The 17,392-nt window shown below is 41.1% G+C and overlaps 1 protein-coding gene across 1 annotated transcript in view; it reads right to left on the bottom strand.

Annotated features, from left to right (window-relative positions):
* Nucleotides 1–16,977, bottom strand: part of SPPL3 (signal peptide peptidase like 3) — a 53,626-nt gene extending 36,649 nt beyond the window's left edge. Inside the window, exon 1 of the mRNA XM_088532413.1 lies at nt 16,804–16,977. Within this exon, the coding sequence (XP_088388539.1) occupies nt 16,804–16,826 (23 nt within the window). The 5' untranslated portion in view covers nt 16,827–16,977. The remainder of the gene's footprint in view (nt 1–16,803) is intronic.
* Nucleotides 16,978–17,392: the final 415 nt, after the last annotated feature.

The raw sequence follows: 17,392 nt of genomic DNA, 5'->3' as shown, positions 1-17,392 counted from the left end.
AACAGTGAACCTTCACAAAAGCAACTGCCTGCTCTTCACTACATGATCCTTCTGTGTAAATTGAAGTGTATGCATAGGACCAAGTCAGATTTTCACCTGGCCATGATTCAGTTACATCCACCTGGAAGCTCAGCAGGTTTTATCACAGTAGGATGGTTTCATTTCCTTATTTTTCTCCTACAAACGCAGGCTGAAACATACACATGCCCAAACCCAATGGCTGGTGAGAGTGAAGTTTAACCCACAACATTTCTGTGCGTCTGAGGGTCATTAGGTTCAGAAGATTCTAGAAGCTCCAACAAGCTGCAAGATATACAAATGCCAAGCAACCTTTAAAAAGTGCAACGCTAATTCTACATTTAAGAAAGCATAAAGCATAGAAGAGTGAGTTTCCAAATGATTCTGAACACACGCAGATAAGCACGGAAAAACTTGTGGGGGAGGAGGGCAGGGGGCAGCAGCCGGTGTCCCATCGGTGCCGCCGGGAAACCCGTTCCTCCTCTCCCACTGGGACCTGCACTCTTCCCCCCACTCCTATTTTCTATCAGTAACTGGCAGTATTTTTCTGAGATGATTAAAACATTTGGAAGACATTCTCCACTAATTGACCTACCTCGGTCAAAACAAAACAAAATAAAACAAAAAAAAACCTTTTTTCCACAAGACTGCAAAAATCCCGAGTCTTGGGAGCATTCAAACCCTATTTCTTGTGCCCCCTATAACCCATTCTTGCCTTTCTAATCCAGCACCCATGCTCAGACCCATAACTCTTCTGGATTCCCATGTTTAAAAGCCACCTACAAATATACTACAGAGGTAAATCCTTCCAAAATCCTTCTATAATCCTCGAGCTACTTTAAGCAACAGACTTCTCTGAAAATATCAGCGTCCCTTGGGAAGGCAGCGATTATGTGCTGTTGTCCTGCAGTTACATTTCTGTTGATGTTTCTTGCTCAGGAACAAAATACGTTCCTAGAAAAAAAGATTTTGTAGTAAACATGGAGAGGTTTAACTTTGCTAAAAATAGTGCAATTCCCCCTTGGAATGTTCTCTACTCCAAGAAAACCCTACAGGCAAAAGCCCTCTCATGTGAACTATAGGAACAGAAGTTAAATTCTAAAACATGTAGAAACAAGATTACAAACCTGATTCAAACACGTTATCAAGCTTTTATGGATTGTTATTGCAAGTGTTATACATAAGCCACGTACTAATTTTAGAGATAATGTGCTAATTTCACATGCAATTTATCACTTTGCTTTGATTCCTGTAACTAAAATGCCACTTGAGTCCATAAGAATAACCAGATCTGATTCACTTTTACATCACTATTCAGATTTGAATGTAAACAGTGCTGAGCACAGAAAAATGGATACTTTACACACAATTCTTATAGCTTAATCATTATTTTATTTGACAAACAGTTCTGCGTAAGTAATAAAGCACAGCAAAGCTCTAGTTACAAGCTTTAAGCTTATGTTTTAAAATATTTTTGATTATTATTTCTTAGGGCTTGCAGGATTTAAGTTAAGATTTTCCACTTGTGCACTTGACGTCTGTCACCTTTTTCAGCCATGCATAACGTTACAAATCAATACTATATAGACAGAAAAGTTAAATACATTTCATTCACAGAGATCAATCTCAAGAGTTCACAGAAAAAAGGCACCAAACTTAAAAGAAAAATGTGCAACCGCTTCTGGACATTCAAAGAGTGTTTTTAATATTTAAGTGTGTTTTAGTCCATGTATGAACACACACTACATAAACATTTCTAAAGGGTGAAAACATTGAAAGCCTTTGGATGAGGAACAGGAGAAGCTTTTGCATTTACCTCTACCAAACATTTTTCTTCCTCAGTTCCAACAGTGAAGATCCAAGTGGTGGCTTGGGATTATCAGAAATCCCAGATTGTCCATACTAGATTTTCATCAAGACGAGCAAATGAAGACTAAAGCAACACCATTCTAGGGAGAGACTAAAGCAGGGCTAGAGGAACTTCACCACAACCATGGACTGTACAACCGCGGTCCTGCGTCACCCTATCTGGAAACACACATTTAGGGAATAAGCAAAAGCTGATAACGAGTGAGAAGCTGCCCCAACACCTCGCATTAAGCCAACCAATTCTCCTGGCTGTTTTGTTGCCTGTATTTAAAAACCGTTCTAAATCAGAATATTGGAAAAATAAGAAAAAAGCAGGTCCGCTATGTCATTATATAAAAAGAACGAAGTTGAGAGGCGACTTAATGTGACAAAGCAGCAACCAAACAAGCAGTCCTGCTGCCACTTCATTAGACGGACAGGAAAACTTGGTGTTTAACTGTCAGGCTTTTACAAATTTCAGATATTCCATCAAATGAACTTGTGGCCCATATATACACCTACAATCATATGGAGGTTATTCAAATCCCCCTACCTATGGCACCTCAAGCATTTCATTTACAAGACCACATCTCTAAAGAGTCAGTGGAGAGATGCAGACTTCTGACTAAGGTTTTCTGAATTATCCTCTAACATCGCCATTTTAATTTATATATTTATGTAGTCCTAAATCTGGAGTTTCAAATTAAATGAGGTGAATAAACTCTTCAATTTCTGAGGTAGATATGAGTAAAAATTCAATTAGTCTACATAAAGCTTATTTAATACCTAGCGTTTTATTTCTCTCATGAATAACTTGTTGTGAAGGTTGAAAACACGTGGGCTTACACTAGTATGATTTTGAAAAACTAAATACAAAACAAATATACTATCCAAAAGAGTTTTCATCCATTTTAGACTATGGTGAAATCAGTCTTAATTTCCTTTCTCTTTTAACAGCTTTCATTTATTAAGTGGAGCTAAGATAGATGGGAAACCATACACTATATATGAGGAACTTTGTGGAAGCCAAATGCGGGATCTGATCAGGAATGTGATGATGAAGAGATTACTCTGCCCTCCTTCGTGTTTGAGAAAGGCACTTTGCTTATTGATTCCTGTTAGGGGGAAGATCACATGGATTCCAGGAACATGCTACTCTATTACATTTTGTCTCACATATTGGGGCAAAACAGAAAACATGAACTACAACATCTGTTCTCCTGGGAATGAAGGAAAATAAACATCTAACCACATGGGTTCTCAGCAGAGGAATAGTAGTATCTTTTACTAGGAAGAAAAACCAGAAAGGCATTTTCTCTTGAACTTAAAGGTAACATTAGGCATCTTATCATTCTCCCACAGTATGAACATGCGATGGGCAGCACTACCAAAATTATTAATAACTTTATCTGAAGACAGGAAAGGGTACACAAATTATCTGCCATAATTCGAACAGGAAAGAATTAAATTCATATTAGTCTAAGAGGTTACATCTGACCTGTGATTTACAGTCACAACCTGCCACTGAACATTAGTTTTGTATTCTCCAGGATTAGTTATGGGCAATGAAGATGTTACTATCACTCTTCTTTAGTGCTGAGATTTTCTTTAGTGTCTGACATTTTTGAGCTGCTTATCACACATCTTTCTTAGGCCTCCTAATTTCTCTATGAGCTGCAACCAACCCAAAAAGTAGACTTCCAGATTCATTACCTACTTCCCAGACTCCAGGATGGTTTCCCATTCATTTTTCAATTAGAAAGATGGTTCCTTTTGGCTTTCAAGACCTGCATGGCAAGTTCTGCTAAGCATGAAACCACCAGTCACCACAGAGGTGGTTATTTAGGGAACTTGTAGCCTTCCCAGTTTCAGAGCTTCCGTACTAAACAGAAAGGTCTCTTGGAAGTTGTTTCCCTCTCACAGAAGGCGACTCCAGCCGGGAGCACAACGCAGCAATGAGACCTTCCTCCCTAGCACATCCCTCCAAAGACATCAGGCAAAAATAAATTCTTTGAAAGAAGTAGCTCTTGGAGGCTACCTTTGTAGGCATATACACACCAGAAAGGCAGGTATTTTTATTTGTTAACTGTGAGCTACTCTGCCAGTAGTTGTTCTATAAATTAGGGAGATGTATAAATTCTGAATGTAAGTGGGTATTCTTTCCCTGACCATTTTCCTGGGCCATTCTAGGAGTGCCTTAATTAGCAGAATGAATGATTTCACTCTTTATAATTAACATATAAACCAGACACTCTGCAGTATTAGAAGGAATAAACGAATAAGCCAGAAAAGGCATCACAGAATTGCCCAGGGATAACCTACTATACAGACAATTTGATAACTAGTTGAATTCAATTTATTTCTAAAGAACCCTTTAGTAGTCAATATTGCATTTTCTGTTGTTACTATTAATGATCTATAGTGCTGCTTCTGTTTTACTGTCAAGTATTGTCTCTTAGAAAAAGTTGCTATAAAAAACAGTGCTATAAAAAAATATTTTCAACTCCAGGATATGCAGTGCAAAGGTGCTATTTAAAGAAAATGCCAGACTCAAAGCTACCTCCCAAATCAAACGCAACTCAGGAGCAGCCCATCTGTTTTTAACTCCCCTTCAGAGCAGCCCTTACGGTGAAAATTGCACCTGGTACAGAACATAGAAGGTAACACATAATCTTGCCACTACACTGTGCTCAGATCATGATTTTCCTTATTTTCTTTTAATACCTTGAAAATATGAATCTTAAATCTGTTCAGGGCAGTTACTTAAAGCACCTCTCAGCTGCCCTCTTCAAGTTTCTATTTAGGAAGTTTTTCCAACTCTGTAGTGAGGAAAGCACAGCTTGGGTAACAAGGAGGTTTTGTAGCTTATATGAAATGGAGCAAAACCTGAACAGGAATTAGGAACCACAAATCTCCTCACAAGCCAATGGAAATAGAACGCCCGCTTCTTGAGCCATGCTCAGATGGCTTTTTAACAAAAATGGCAATTGGTAGTACAGAGTTAGGTAGAAATTTATTACCATCTAGCTATCATCAGAGATTATATCAGAGACTAGAGCATTTTTCTTTATGTCTAGTAACACACATACAAATTTAGTTATAAACATGCTAAAAGCTGAACAGCTCTCCCATATCATCAAAAAAGAAGCCCATTTACCCTTGATTTCTAAAAGCAACAACACCACCACCACATTATACACCCAAGACACTCCTATTTATAAAACATCTACTGCCCACAGCAAACTTTGTTGCCAAAATAAGAGCACTACCCGTTTCTATCAGTTAGGCATTTTGCAGTCACCCTCCACTAAGAAAGCCTAAGCACTTGATTTTAAACTGTTGAACAACTTGCATGAAAAAAGGAGTGGGAGATCCACTCTGGTCATAAGACACCTTTTTTTAAGAATCAAACTCAGTCAGTTCCTACAACTCTTTTAAAATATTTTACTTCGTTCATTTCTCGCATAAATTGTCAGCAAAATAATTAGTAAGCCAGAGATATTGAAGATAAGTTTGATCTCTTCAGAGGATACGGAGGGAGGAAGGGAGGAGGTGGGAAGGAAGAGGACATTTCTCACTGGCCAGACAGGTCAGGAGATCTTATTATCTCACTTTAAACATCTCCAAATCAAACACACACACACACACACACACACCTCCCTTTGGTGCAAAAGCCTTTAGATTATTTTAAAATCAGCACATGTGAACCTTCCACTGTGATCAAGCAGCCTTTTCTCTCATCAACACCCTTCTTGCACGTCAAATGTTTGGTGTGCTGGGGAGAGACATAGCACATTACAATAGATATGCAAATCCTATTAATAAATACCAATAGTGTTCTGAAAACTCCCTATTCAGCCAAAACTACCCACTTCCACCCACTTCCTATGAGTTATCAAGATAGATGATACTCAAGCGCAACAGTCTCCAAATAGCACTGAAAACACTACCAAAAAAAAAAAAAAAAAAAAAAAACAGTTGAACTATAAATAGCAAATTTATGGCTATTATTAAGAATGAGGATTAACAGATTTTCACACTTTATGATGACGAAAGGAATCTATGTTAGTGTTTTGCAGAACTGAAACAATAAGATCATGTGAACAAGGTTCCATAAAATTGAGTCTTTAGCATTACAAGACACAGCCCTTCTTCCAGCAATGCAATTCAGCCTCCTTGCACACAGTCATCCATTTAACTCCAGAAATGGCATTCTTCCCAATAAAGCTGATCAAGATAAATACTCTATAAAACTAACAGCTTGATTTCGCCTCACTCCTCCTGCTCTTACTGCCCTATTATCTCAATATCCGAAGTACTGCAAAGATCCAGGACTAAGTTCATCTAATTATGCAACTGGCCAAATGTGCATCACCCTCATCACATTTGTCAACATTCAATCATATTTATATGATTATGGTTGCCATGGTGTCAGCAAGCAGTTAAAAGAAAAGAGGTAATAAAACAAAACAGATTATTTGACAGAAAGACAAGGTCTAAGGATACTCAGAAAAATTCCTGTACATCTACTACTCAGACTACAATGTTCTGCAAGAGAAATGACAGAGTTGGCAGCATTGCTCAAGCTACCTCTCAGCATATGCAGAGAAGACACCTGCTAGGGTGTCTGAATTTTGTGATTTGAAATGAAGACTTACACGCTCAATTTCTGCTACATCAAGAGCACAGATAATCTAAGCAGTACAGATAGAACAAAGTATCTTGCCAGGGAGGACCTAACAAGAGCGGATTTTACCATGAGGGTCCTAGAGCAAAGCATCCTATGCAGTTGGGTTCCAGTCCAGCCCTGATGCTCCTCTTGCACGCATGTGCTGACAGTCTAATCAAGCTGCAAGCCAAGAGGGCAAACAGCTGGACTTTGCAGCTATCAGCACATGTAGAATCAGCAACAGAGATATTCTTTTGCTAACCTGGTAAATGTCTGGAGTAACACCCACTGGAGCCAAGGCGTAATAAAATAAGGTTTTATTCACATTAGTAAGGTTTCTTTCTCCAAGCGAGTGGAGCCAATTAATCACAGCAGAACTCTGACAGTAGTGTGTGATGCAAATCCCACCTCTTTGGTAAATCATTGTCCTCTCATAAAGAGATATCAATATAATCTTCATAGCAGTTCAGAAACTAAGAACATACAAGAGTACCTGCCTCACAAAGATGATTTATCTGAAATACACAGATGTTTTGGTAACGAACACTGCTGTTTTTAACCCTGATCGCTGCAAAACTACGCGTATCAACATCAATTGCTCTGCTGTCACTGCCTGGGCGCTATGAAGAGCTCAGATGTCTCCTCCACTGTTCAGTGTCTTGCTGCTAAGCAAAGGAACAAGTCTTTTGGTTGAAAAGTCACTCAACACCCCACTGTAGCAGAACAGAAAAGAATGCAGATAGTCTGCTCTCACTTCAGAAAACTAAGACAACAGTGGAGGCAAACTACAAAAAAAAAGAAAAAAACATAACAAGGAGTATTAAAAATATTGACATTCACTTATAGAGGCAGGTTTGGGGAGAATAATAAACTTATCATTTATGTTGCAATCTCCTTGAGAATCTTCCTTAATGAAGTTGTGAACATGCGTGGGAAGAAGTAGGACAACAACCTCAATTTAACTAAAGCAAATTAATTCCTACAACAGGTCCAAGAAACATCCTACTAGAGACCCCAGCACCTCTACCTTTCCAACAGCGAGGTATTGTCATTTTTGTAACATGTATTAGTTGAAAAAATGCACTTAGACAAACTACTTGAGAAAAACGCATCTAAGACCTAATTTACAAAAATATCACAAAGTCTTTTAAGATTTGAAGAATATTCCGAATTCAGGATTTGAAGAATATGCTGAAGGAACAACACTTTAAGGTTTCCCAGTTATACTATTCTAAACATACCCACTAGTGAATGGATCAACAAGAGTATAGACTAAGCAGCAATACACCAAGTTCTTATGTCCTTAAGAACATTTGGCTATCACTAGTTCTAGTTTCTGCCACAGGACTCGGATGTTTCCAAAAGTAGTATCTGTTCAAATGTTGAATTCTCTTGGCTGTTACAGTTGTCAAGCACAGATTTCCCTCTGCTTCTCATTTCTGTCAAGTTGATAAAATATTAATATGAGGCGTCATTCCGAATGCTGCACTGCTTCCTTGATCAAGCACTTCTTTTTGTCCAAGTCCAAAATTTTTTTTTATTTCTATGTTTAACTTCCACAAGTACTCCTGTAATTTAGTTACAAATAGGCAAAATATTCAAATATTCCTAATTTTTAAGATACCAAAATGTACTAGCTACTCCAATCAGAAATTAACTAAGTTGGTTGCTTTTATCACTATAGTCAAAAGAGGGATATTATCTCACCTACATAGACTCTACTGTTGACTTAAAAACAAGCCTCATATCTTTGACTTGTATTGATTATGTTCTTAGAAAACCAAACTCTTGATAGCAGTGTGTTCAAAAAACAGATCCCAAAAAAAAACAAAACCAATGACTAACAGCCTTATCAACAACATGGCATAATAACAAGCAAGCCAAAATTAAAGTAAAATTCATCAATACGGCCTTGTCATACTGCTGGAGAGCAGCTGTGAGCACTATTGATGAGCTGGCTTATCCAGACAGTACATGATTATAACACAGATGTTATCATGACTTGCCTGTGCAGAATTAAGCATTACTTTCTTCCATTAAAGAGCAAGCTGACACCATCCGCACCTAACTATGAATCTTCAGGGGCAGTTTCCAAAGGATATTCCTGCGTGGGACAAAGCTAGGGTGGCAGAAGTCTGTTTCCCCAGATGTACATGCCTTTCGCTACACTAAGCCTGTATGCAGACAGAATAATGTCCTCATTTGATGTCTGTTCAGATCCTGAAACGCACACAATTATTCACGACTGTGAAGAGGAGGGACTTGGTTGCCATGAGAATACAGCACGTCAAGGCAGGCAAACAGGGCTATAAACAGATAGATTTTATAGATAAATAAAATGCAGACATGGGAGAAGTTGACGAATGACAGGGCTGGGAAGGGCTTGATCTCTGATCCACAACCAAAGGCAAGACAAGCATAAGACATGAATAGAGGTGATCATCACGCTTAAGGTAGCCCTTTCAATTGCAGGTGCAAATAAGCAGGCAGCAGAACAGATGGAGACTACTTTCTGGCCCTAAATTCTAGCCTAATATCTAGAAATTTTTGTTTCCAGCAACTATGAAAAATAGGAACAATCTTTAGAGAGAGTGTTTTGTGATTCTTATGAAACTTCTTCCAGTAATGTCGCCTGCAGAGAAGCAGTTCTATTCTAGGGCAGACTTTTTTCATCCTTTGATTTAGCCTTAAGGTAGTTCCTTTTTATGACCTATCTGCAAAAGCATAAGATATAAAGTGAAAAATAACTAGCTAGAAAACTAGCACTAGAGTTCTTGTAAGGCACACAAGTATGCTGAAGAAATTCCTTCTGTTCTGCACCATCCGTAACTGCTTTCAGCTGCATCTGCTTTAGAAGTAAAGTTAGCAGAAAGTAAAAAGGAAAAATGTCCAGCTCTTTACTCTTTAGCTTTAAAAACTCATTTTTTGGTGAAAAAAAAAAAATCTTTAAGCGAGGTTCAATGCAAAGCTTAGATTCCACTCTTCATCTTCAAAACCCTATAGAGATCATAATATTTCTCAAGAGAGCTTTTAGCCCTTTGCAATGACTTCTTAGACAGTTATTCAAGCAAAGCTGTAGGACCAACCACCTCAAGAAAAGAGTTCTCAAAGCAGATCATCCTTCTTCCAGCCCACAGACTATTAGCCTAATAGGTCCAAAAGGATCAGAATAACCTTATGCCTTCACATCTAGAAAGCAAGATACACCTCACCTACACCAGTCTGCAAAACTGGCTCTAAAAATCCTACAGCCCAACTCAGTTTGCCTCCTGCTACTCCACCAACCTCACCTTTAGCTAACAGTCACCTGGGACGTGAACTTCCATTGACTAAATAAACCAAGGTTGTGCTACACCTGCTTTATCTTGCCAAATAGGTCTAACACAGATGCTAGTGAGATAAATCATAACTGTAGCTCTGGAACAACATACCACTGAGCTTTGGTAGAAAGCTCTTTGCAGAACTCTGCCTGTGCATCACTGTTGTAGAGGCAGGTGCACTAAATTGACCTGCTGAGATCCTTTGGTACAATATTAAACTAGGCTGGTACTAGGTACAATATTAAACTACTAATCCATGTGAACAGTGCTCTTGCTCTTCTAGCACGAATTTGCTGCTTGTAGCCCTGATGAGCTGGGAACAAGGTATAAAAGCAGGCGGCTCCGAAAAAAATTGACTTGGTAGAAAGCCTTTAACTCACGACACTTCTGTGGAGTTCTCTGAACTACTGCCAGGCTTTGAAATCTGTTAAAGCAATGCATATGTTTAAGAAAAATAATCACAGCAAATTTATTGCAAGTTATCTTGCTTGCTATCAGATAAACAAAAGGTTTTGGTTTTGTTCTTAATATTTCTCTGTCCAAACATAGAGAGCATAGGAATGAAAAAGTAAATCTAGTCCTTTGAGACAAAAAGGAGAAAAGCACAGATCAGATAGGAATAAGGGATAGCAAGAGAGGACATCAAGCTTAAGTCCCTGTGGAGTCTGCTGTTCACATTGTACTTCCACACCATACTGGCTCTGTAGTGGAAACTCCTGGAGCTGAGGCACAGAAATGGAAGAGGGTCTTTTCACAGTCTTCAGCTACCAGCATCACATGAGAAAATACATCCTAGGTCCAAAAGGTGAGGTAGCTGCAGAAAATAAGGGAGCATCATCCAAACCAGACTGAGACACACAGGAGAAAATACTGTTTTCATAAGGGAGGAGAGAGGAATTCAAACACTATGATTTTCCTTTCATATGCCTTTGTTTAGGAAAAAAGGGATAAAATATATAAACTATGAGATATAATCATATCTCAGCAGCATCTATTTGGGCAACTTCAGGAATAAGGGAGGCATCTTAAGCATAGGCCAGCAGAACACAATCATTTCTAGTGCATTCTCAGTGCTTCAGGAAGCATGTCATGACCACTTGAAAGAATCTCTGTTCTGACATCATGCTTTAAAAGTCAATCTATCCTTGGACCTGTTTGCCCTCACAAATGAGACCATCCTTATACTTCACGTAATGCACTTATCACGTTAGAATATTTGTTGTGCTATTAAAAAGAAAAATCTATTTTAATTAATTAGTTTTCAGTTACAAAATACCTTTGCAAGAAGTCAGCAGACCATTCTTACCTTATCACACCCCTCGCCCATACCATGCTACTTAATGCAATGTACAGAAATGGAAGATACCCAAAGGAATTAGGGTCTGAGGCTCAGATGGGACCACACACAGAAACGCTCAAGGGGCCCCGATAATGGAGGTGACAGCGCAACAGCTACACAATTAATCGGTTTCATGATAATCTCATCTGCGTGGTTCTGGTGGACAGAAGGACACTTAATATATCACAAGAATTGAGTTCCCATAGGGACAGCGCACGAGAGGAGCACAGTGACCTGGCAGCTGCCTGTGCTTCAAGCACAGTCACCACTTGTAAAAGATGTACAAGGAAAAGATCCGTGTTAGCATTCTTGGAAGAAGCAAGGAGCAAGGGGGTGGCCATGAAGCACTGCAATGACATAAATGATCCATTAATCTTATTAAATCATCACCTTTTAAAAAGGGTTTTATTGTCTTGATCCAGTTCAGCTGCCACACTAGCTTGTGTCTCACTCAACCCACGTAACCAGCTGAATCATTCCAAACTTTAATCTTCATCAATTACACTAAAGCAAAGTAGCCGCAAAAAGGAAACGCGCACAATGATTGTGCTACTATTTCAGCCTGGCTTTCTCTGGAAATTTTACTCAGATGTCACTAGAAATAAATTAAACTGCTCAACCAAATGGTGTGTGTCAACTATTTCTTTTTAGAGTATAACATAATGCTTAGAGTCACCATAAAAGCTCAAAGTGAAATAAAGATTACAACAAATGTGGCATTTGCACCAAAGACATTGAGATATTATATTATGAAAATAATTAACTAAAATAGTCTGAATTGGCAAAATAACCAGAATTCTGCTCTGCTCTTCCTTCAAATTTTAAGAAATCTGCATCACTGTATTTAAAAAGAATGACATTTTTTCAAAATACTTTTGGTAGGAAGATTTCGGAAGTATACAACTTTCCTCATTGTGTTTCAGTGACAAGTGATGAATGACAGATATCGCTATTGAAATCTAACATTTAGAATTGTGTCATTCACCAAAACATGCCCAATCTCATAAGAACTTAATAGTCTCCCTTAATCCATCTTGTTTGGTGTCCTTCATACAATCCCTCCAGTTCCAAGAGCATTAAGTTGCCTAACTCGCTCCAAAATCCTGAGTTCACAAAGTAAGAAATTATTTTATTGGATTACACCCTGCAATATATATGAGAGATATCTCAGGCTTCATCTAACTGACACAAAGCATGCAAGAAAAAAAAAAAAGTGATAATGGTAAACCCATATACCTAATAGCTCACCCATGACACAGGAAATCATACGCAGACTTGCCCTTTTTGAGAGAATTCAACATCTCTAGAAAAGCAGTCAAACTACTCCCAGAGACTACAAACCCTGCAGCCTTTCATATTACATTTTTATTAAGGCAGGAAGTAGACCCTATATCCTCTCCAAACCCAAGTTAGTATCTTAACCCTTCAGTCACAAAGGCACGCTGCTTCCTGGCCCCTCACATACTCGCAGCATTGCAAACGCAGAGGACACACAGAGCTCGTGTTCAGAGTGATGCATCTGGGGGGTGAGAGCATCCCCGGAAGGCGAGAGGCAAATTCTGCCCCTCAAAGACGCACCTGATCTCCTGTATCCTGTCCAAGCCTCCAATCACAGCATGAAAACGGAGGAACCTTTATTTTTTCATATGAATAAGCTAAAGACAAAACTGCCATAAATCTTAGGCACTGCACACCAGTACCAAGAAAACACTGATTTATACTGTTTTGCATTTTTAAAGTTTTCTTTAAAAAAATACTATATTAGTAAATACAGCCTTCTAATTGAAGTGGCAGAACTTTTTGTTTTCCTTTATCAACATCTTATCTATGTATATTCAAGTGCTTGTAAGCTTCAGCTAATCCCATGCTCTTCACCTTATTTGTCTTTCAAGTCAATGCTGTAAACACAGCCTCTGTCTCTTATGACAGAGAGTTGGAGATATCAAAACCTGAAGGGAGGATAATAAAACATAAATAAATAGTAAAGTGAGAAGGGTGCTAAAAGACAAACATATTAACTTTAAATGTGATATTCCCAAGTTTACTAAGGTTTAAGTCACTTCTCTGACTCTCCCTTCAAATCATCATTCCGATGGAAGAGGCAAACACTGCAATTCGGATTACTCTTAGACTACACTCTAGGAAAGGAAGAATTAGAAACATTTTTGTTTTGGTGAAGAATTCTCATCCTTCTTCTCTCTTCATGTATTAAGCGAGTTGTGAAAATCTTTTGTGCATTCAAAGGGCATAGAGACAAAGCAATCTCTGTGTCCAGACTCCACAACAGTAAAAAGGCCGGGGAGGGGGAGAGCAGGGGGAGGAAAGAAGAGGTTACACCAGGCCTTGAAAAACACTAAACACCTTCTAATTGAGGATAAACAAGATACGGTGCTGCTTTGTCCTCTAAAGAGGATCCAGAGCAAAACTCTCACCCCAAGGTGCTGGAAATTAAGGAATGACCAAACATTTCACAAAAGTCACCCTCTAGGTCTGCTGCTTCCCTATTAACCTGTATTTCCAACAACTTAGCACATGGAGAGGGAGCTCTCACAATTTACCTCTTATTCATACACACACACTTGAACTGGGGTGATGGGCAAACGGCTCTTCTGATATTTATTCCTCCTGGGCTGTAGAAGGAACTTTTGTCACTACCACATCCCATTTCCCTGCTCGGACACAGGCAGGAAGCAAAGGAAAAATGAGTGCTCCACAATCTCCTCCTTCTCCCAGTATATTCCACTAGCAGGAAATTAAGTTTCAACTATCATTTAATCTAGAAAGACAGGACCAAAAGCTTCTAGATGAAGTAACTGTGTTTCTTTATGGCTTGCAATTTTGAGTAACAGCAGTAAAATACAGAATTCCTTTAACTTCTTTCTATCACTGCAGACACTTGGCAAAGAAAGTTTCTCTAGTCACTAACGACAAGCATTTTATGCAAACACTTTTCTTAGAGAGAGCATATATCCCTTTAAAAAGTATTTCCGTCTGGCACTTATCCCACGTTTCACATTAAAATTAGCTTTTCCAAGATGACTATGTACAGCTTCACCAGGAAAATTCTCTGTAGTTCCTCCTCTGAGGGATCACACACCTACATTTGAAATACTGGTTCACTTAAAACTATTTAAGAGATTAAAAATGAGCTAAATAAAAGTACAGATGGTTATAGATGTGAGCATTAACAAAAAGAAAAAAAAAGTTATTGCAAGAAATAATCCACAATAGAGAATACGAATAGAGACAGAAGACAAATTATATTTTTTAGATTAAGAAAGGAATGGGAAGAAAAGTATAGGTTCCTCCTTTTAAAATGTCTTAATGAAAGAAAGTATTTGCAATCTATTTTATTAGGTAGTTAAAAATAATAATAAAAAAACTACCTTAAAATCTCAGACTTATATTTACCAAAAAAAAAAGTAAAATCAGAATCACTTTCCCATAGTAACAATTCAAAAATAACATTATTAACAGAGACTTCAATCACTGAGAAGATCATACACTGTGTAAATATTTGACAATACTTTTGTCCAGAAATCACAGTTTACAAGTACATATTTAAGAGGTATTCCTAACGGGTCAGAGACAATAAACTGCTTTCAGTGGCAAAGAATAAAACAAACCCTTATCATAGCTTATGAAGCTACAACGATTCGGTGATGTTGATAGCTAAAGAGGAGTAATCAAGTCCTACACTTCAGGACAAAAGAGAAGCACCACTGGGGCCATGAACCAATTTACTCGCTCTCAATTTACATCTATACAAAGGACAGGTAAGTGAAAGGATTTTTCCTTTCATTTCCTGATTAGATGACAAACACCTTATCTATCTTCACAGCAGCTACATACCACACCAAAGAACATGAAAAGCACCCTTCACAAAAAAAGCAGCCTTCACGGGGCCAGCAAATGGAAAGGACGTAAGCTGCCAACTTCAGAACTGCACAAGGGCCCTAATTACTGGACACAATCCTGCACGATCCCTTTGTACAAGCAGCAGCTTCCTGGGTAAATGATTTAACATGTACGTTTTTCCTAAAAGCACTAGCCCATTTTCTACAGAGTTGCATTATCGCAATTATTTTTTTTTTAAAAAAAGCAAGACGTGCTGGAAGCCTAAGTAATTAAACACTCGTATGCAGAGCAGAGAGCATAAGTTATAGAACAAGAATCCTCAGTCTGAAAATACTTTTTGTATTTTCTGTATATCCAAACAACGCTGATCACAGTGCTACACGTGAAATGAAAGCAACCTCCGAAAGAGGAGGCCGTGTTGGTGAGTATAAGAACAACAAAGTTACGCTGCTCCGAGCTGCGGGCTGCCCATCGCTGTTCTGCTACAGCCCCGATATGACAGGAAAGAACCACGTTGCTCGTGACACATCCAGCGCAGTCCTCATCTTGCTTCCCTCCCCTAGCGCACACAACTCACACAAGAGTCTGAGCCTCTGTTAAAAGTCCGGCTTTTGGATCAGTACTGTGTCCAAGATGCTTCTTCAAAAACCACGGAGGAGTTAAAAGATGAAAATAATGTAAGAGCATAAATTTTATGTTTTTAAAGAAAGTTAGCTGACAAGATCAACAGTAGTTTACAAAGTTGCAACTTGATCCTATAATTTAAATATAGTAAGATAAAACATCACTAGACACATCTAACTGGACTACCTTAAACTGCATAAATCATAAGCTTCCTATAACAATATACAGTTAATTCTCATTAGTCAAAGGTGTCTTTTTGGTCTTATAAAGCACAGCAGACCACTAAATGAACTGATGGCTTCAAAACAAAACAGGAACTTCTGAGGAGACAACAGCACGTGCAGCAGCTCCAAGAGAGGAGTGAGGGAGGAGGGGGCTCTCAGAGCCTCAACGTGTGGCAGAACAGGAATCTGGCTTCCAAATTCTGAAAAAATAATTCCCAAGACTACTCAGAATAGAAATATTCTGTGCATGTTCAACTCCTCCTCCACACTGGGCACATACCAAGGTCAAAAGCTGGGCTTTAACTCATCTCCTAGTAAGAATAATGGATCTTTCTCAAAAAAAGAAAAAAAGAAAGAAAAGAAACAAGCACCTCTAGAGGTTATTATTAGAACTAATTTAAAATGCAGTAAGAAAGTGTCCGGATTGGTGGCACTGCTGCAGTGCTGAGGCCAACAGCACAGGTAGATCCTGTGCAACATTCCCCTTGCGCCCACGGGCAGTGCCCAGAGGCAGAGCGCGGACGCTGCCCGCTGCGCGCAGGGCCGGCCCGGGACCCGCGCGGGGGAAATGCCCTCCGCTCCGGCTCGCTCTGCCTCGCCTCTTCCCACAGGAACTGCTCTCTTCCTGCTCGGTTTATTTCCTGTCGGCGGCGCGAGCCCGGTGTCACCGGGGAACACGGCGCACGGAGCGCGCAGCAGGCACCTGCGGCCTCGCAGCCCGCGGTCGGCCCGGCCGCATCCCCGCCCCAGGGAGCTCCGGGGGCGGCCGCGCCGCTGCCCCACCGGCGGCCCCCGCACCGGGAGCGCCCCGCCCGCCCCGCCGGAAGGAGGCCGGGCCGGAACCCCCCCCCCGCGCCGCCGCCCGGCCCGGCCCGGCGCCCGCGCGCCCTCCCCGCGCCTCACCACGAGTACGTCTGCTCCGCCATGGCTGCGGCGGCGCGGGCGGGCGCCGAGCTCCTGCGCCGCCGCCTGCTGCTCGCCGGGCCTCAGTGGCGGCCCCGCTGCGGCTCCCGGCCCAACATGGCGGCGGCGGCTGTGAGGAGGGAGGGGAGCGAAGGGGGGTCCCCGCCCGGGCGGGGAGCGGATGGGGGCGATGGTGGCGGCGGCGAGGAGGAGGAGGAGGAAGCGGCGGCTCAGCAGCCGCTGCGCGGGGCCGCGCCGGGGCGGCGGCGGCGGCTGGGCCTCATGGCCGGGGCGGCGGCGCGGGCAGGGGGCGGGCGGCGGCACCGGCTGCCCAGGCGAGGCCGCGCGGCGTCGCCGCGCTCGCGCACGGAGGGGCGGGGCCGGCGGCGCGCGGGGGGCGGAGCTCGGCGTCACGTGCCCACAACACGCTCACGTGCCGCCGCCCGCCGCCGCGCGCAGGCGCGTTGCGCGGGGCCGCCGCGGCGCGGGCGGGCGGGTTTAAACGCGGGCGGCGGCGGCGGGAGCCCGGGCTGCACCGCGGAGCGGCCCCTGGGGAGGAGCGGGGTTGTGCACGAGTGCCGCGGTCTGG

Source organism: Tinamus guttatus, unplaced genomic scaffold, assembly GCF_059628265.1.
Source record: "Tinamus guttatus ecotype Peru unplaced genomic scaffold, ASM5962826v1 Tinamus_guttatus_pri_ptg000459l, whole genome shotgun sequence".
Classification (NCBI taxonomy): Eukaryota; Metazoa; Chordata; class Aves; order Tinamiformes; family Tinamidae; genus Tinamus; species Tinamus guttatus.
The sequence above is the reverse complement of the archived record's forward strand: the minus strand, read 5'-3'. Positions and strand labels throughout refer to the sequence as shown.